A 2,560-nucleotide genomic window follows, 5' to 3' on the forward strand; every position below is an offset into this window, starting at 1 on the left:
TCCATCCACTGGAACAGAGGCACTTCCAAGTCGCTATATATAAAGTTGTCTGGTCCGATCAAAAAAGAAAACACTGGGCCAGTGAGTTGTATATCTTGAAATATGACTGAGAACTCGGGCTCTAATTCCTGCATGTAGACTTCAGTATCAGCAGTGCTGACAGAATGAACTGCAGATAAGCTCTTCAAGTTTCTGAAGTACCGAAAAGATCCATTTTTAATATACAATGAGAAAACGGCAAGTTTTACCACAAATGCCGTCCATGTATCATATGGATCCAGTAAAGTCTGTCCTGCTCCTTGGAAGCGAAGACTGAGGCCGTTGAGATATGAAGTGATATCTGAGAGAAACATAAGTTTTACAATCTAGTCTCTGTTCTCTAGTTCAGGATAGGCTTGGTCATTATCCGTTAAAAAGATCTTAATTTCATCAAAGCACTCCACAAATCTCTCCAAAACCTTCCCACAGCTGTGCAAGGGTATATCTTTGTACGCACTTTCCACCTCTTCAAGAAAAGACTGAAATTGCTTGTGTATAAGAGAAGAGCGTGCAACAAGAAAATTCACTATTTTTGTTACAATAACCATCACATTCTTGGGTTCAAAGTTCGAAATCTTGGCACACAGGTTTTCTTGGTGAATGATGCAATGCAATTTCAGGACGGGGTGCCCAATTCTACCCTCATGCAGCTTGGTAAAGTCCATGCTTTTTCCTACCATAGCAGGAGCACCATCCGTTGTAACTGCAAAAATTTTCCTAATGTCAACACCTCGATCCTCAAAATGGTTAGTGAACGTTTTCATTATATCCTCTCCCTTGGTAGTGTCATGCATAGGTTTAAAACAGCACAGCTCCTCGTGTATCTCTGTGTCACAATACCTGGCAAAGATAGCCAACCGGGGAATGTCATTTATATCCACACTTTCATCCAGGGCCACGCTGAACACAGGTGCGTTTGTTAAAGCAACAGTTTGTTGTTCACTTACACTGGCAGACATTTCAGAAATGCGCCTTTACACAGTTCTAGCAGACAGGCATGTCTTTTATCCCTGAGATGATAATATTCTTACTGTATTTGACAGGCCATGAAATAACTCTTCAGAGCAGTCCAGGAATGCACTTTTATATAATCTCCATCAGCGAAAGTTCCGTGTTTTGCAGTACACAGAGTTACTTTGTAACTTGCTTCAGTTAAATTATTTTTGCTAGCACACAGGCTCTTCAACACACTGCTTTGTTTTTCGTAGCTGGATACTGCTTTCTTAATAGCCTCAGCCTTGTCTGCATTGTCCGTGAAAGTTTTCTCATGTTTTCTTTCAAAGCGTCTCTTAACGCTCGATGTGCGGCACACAACATTCTCACAGCAGAAAGCACACACAGCACGATCATTCTGCTGGATAAATCCAAAGTCGTTTGTCCGTGACGCCTGAAATGAGCGCACATCAAGCTTGGCTTTCTTGGCAGTAGCCATTGTAACCATATCTCCGACACTTGTTGCGACTGAGCAGCTACATGACGCGTCACCAACCGCCAGTTGGGTAGCACGAACTTGTCTCGTACTCATCAACGTCTGGCAGTATTAGCTGACACCTCATTCAGGGTAGCATATAGTTTCATTGTTAACTCATTGAATCATGTATATGAATCCTGTCTACATCAATTATTATACAAGGACATCTATTTTTCCTATAATTGATTTAGTAAGTAAGGTTGTGCCCACCTCTCTCTCTCTCTCTCTCTCTCTCTCTCTCTCTCTCTTCGTATTTTCAATATTTTCTTTCTGAATTACGTCAAGTGTCATAGTATAGCACGTTGCGTGCCAAGTTTGGCATGCGTGCCTAGGGTCCCCAACCCCAGGTTTGTGCTAAGAAAAATTATTTTGAATGATTATTTTTGATTACTCGTGTTAATGCCATAATTCAATAATTTCAAAAATAAACTGCCAAACATTCAACTTTATTTCGTTTCAACAGTGAAAATATTAGAGTTGTGATCCCATGAAAAATTAGTAGAAATATTTCTGATAATTTTACTCTCTACTTTCATAAAGAAACTCTAAACACTGGCTGATGCCATAAAGGAATATTTCTTTATGCGGATACACATTAAAATATTATCCAACTGGAATACTCAATCTTCATCACTCCATCTTGTTCAACAGAAAAAGAGAGACTTTTGCTGTTAAATGAGTGCTGGAGTGCTGGCTGAAAAGTATTAAGCCTTGCCAAGGTGCTGGGCCACACGGAGGACATTTTGACTGCATGAGTTCAACCCTTTTGATGACCAAGTAGGGGTATATATTTGTTCTCATATTGTTGACTTCCTTCATAGTGTGCAGGTAGCAGACATTCATGAAAAGGGACATATCTGGTTGTCGTGTGGTGTGATCAGATATTTGCTTTTACTCCCACAGCTATTCATCCCGATATAAATGCAACCCCAGGAAAACAAATCTCCTGTTGACCATCAAAAGTTATATTTCATGCATGCAAAGTGTCATTCGCCTGGCCCACCTCCTTTCTGGATATCATGGTAAGGGTTCGAACTTTTCAGCCACCCC

At 40.5% G+C, this 2,560-nt stretch overlaps 1 protein-coding gene across 1 annotated transcript; it reads right to left on the reverse strand.

Moving 5' to 3' along the window:
• Positions 1-365: 365 nt before the first annotated feature.
• Positions 366-998, reverse strand: LOC145396979 (general transcription factor II-I repeat domain-containing protein 2A-like). Its single transcript, XM_080270208.1, has one exon. The coding sequence runs from the start codon at positions 996-998 to the stop codon at positions 366-368; it is 633 nt and encodes a 210-aa protein (XP_080126334.1).
• Between the last annotated feature and the right edge of the window lie 1,562 nt (positions 999-2,560).

This window comes from Coenobita brevimanus, chromosome 40 (assembly GCF_032717465.1).
Source record: "Coenobita brevimanus isolate Jiangsu-jjx chromosome 40, ASM3271746v2, whole genome shotgun sequence".
Taxonomy (NCBI): Eukaryota; Metazoa; Arthropoda; class Malacostraca; order Decapoda; family Coenobitidae; genus Coenobita; species Coenobita brevimanus.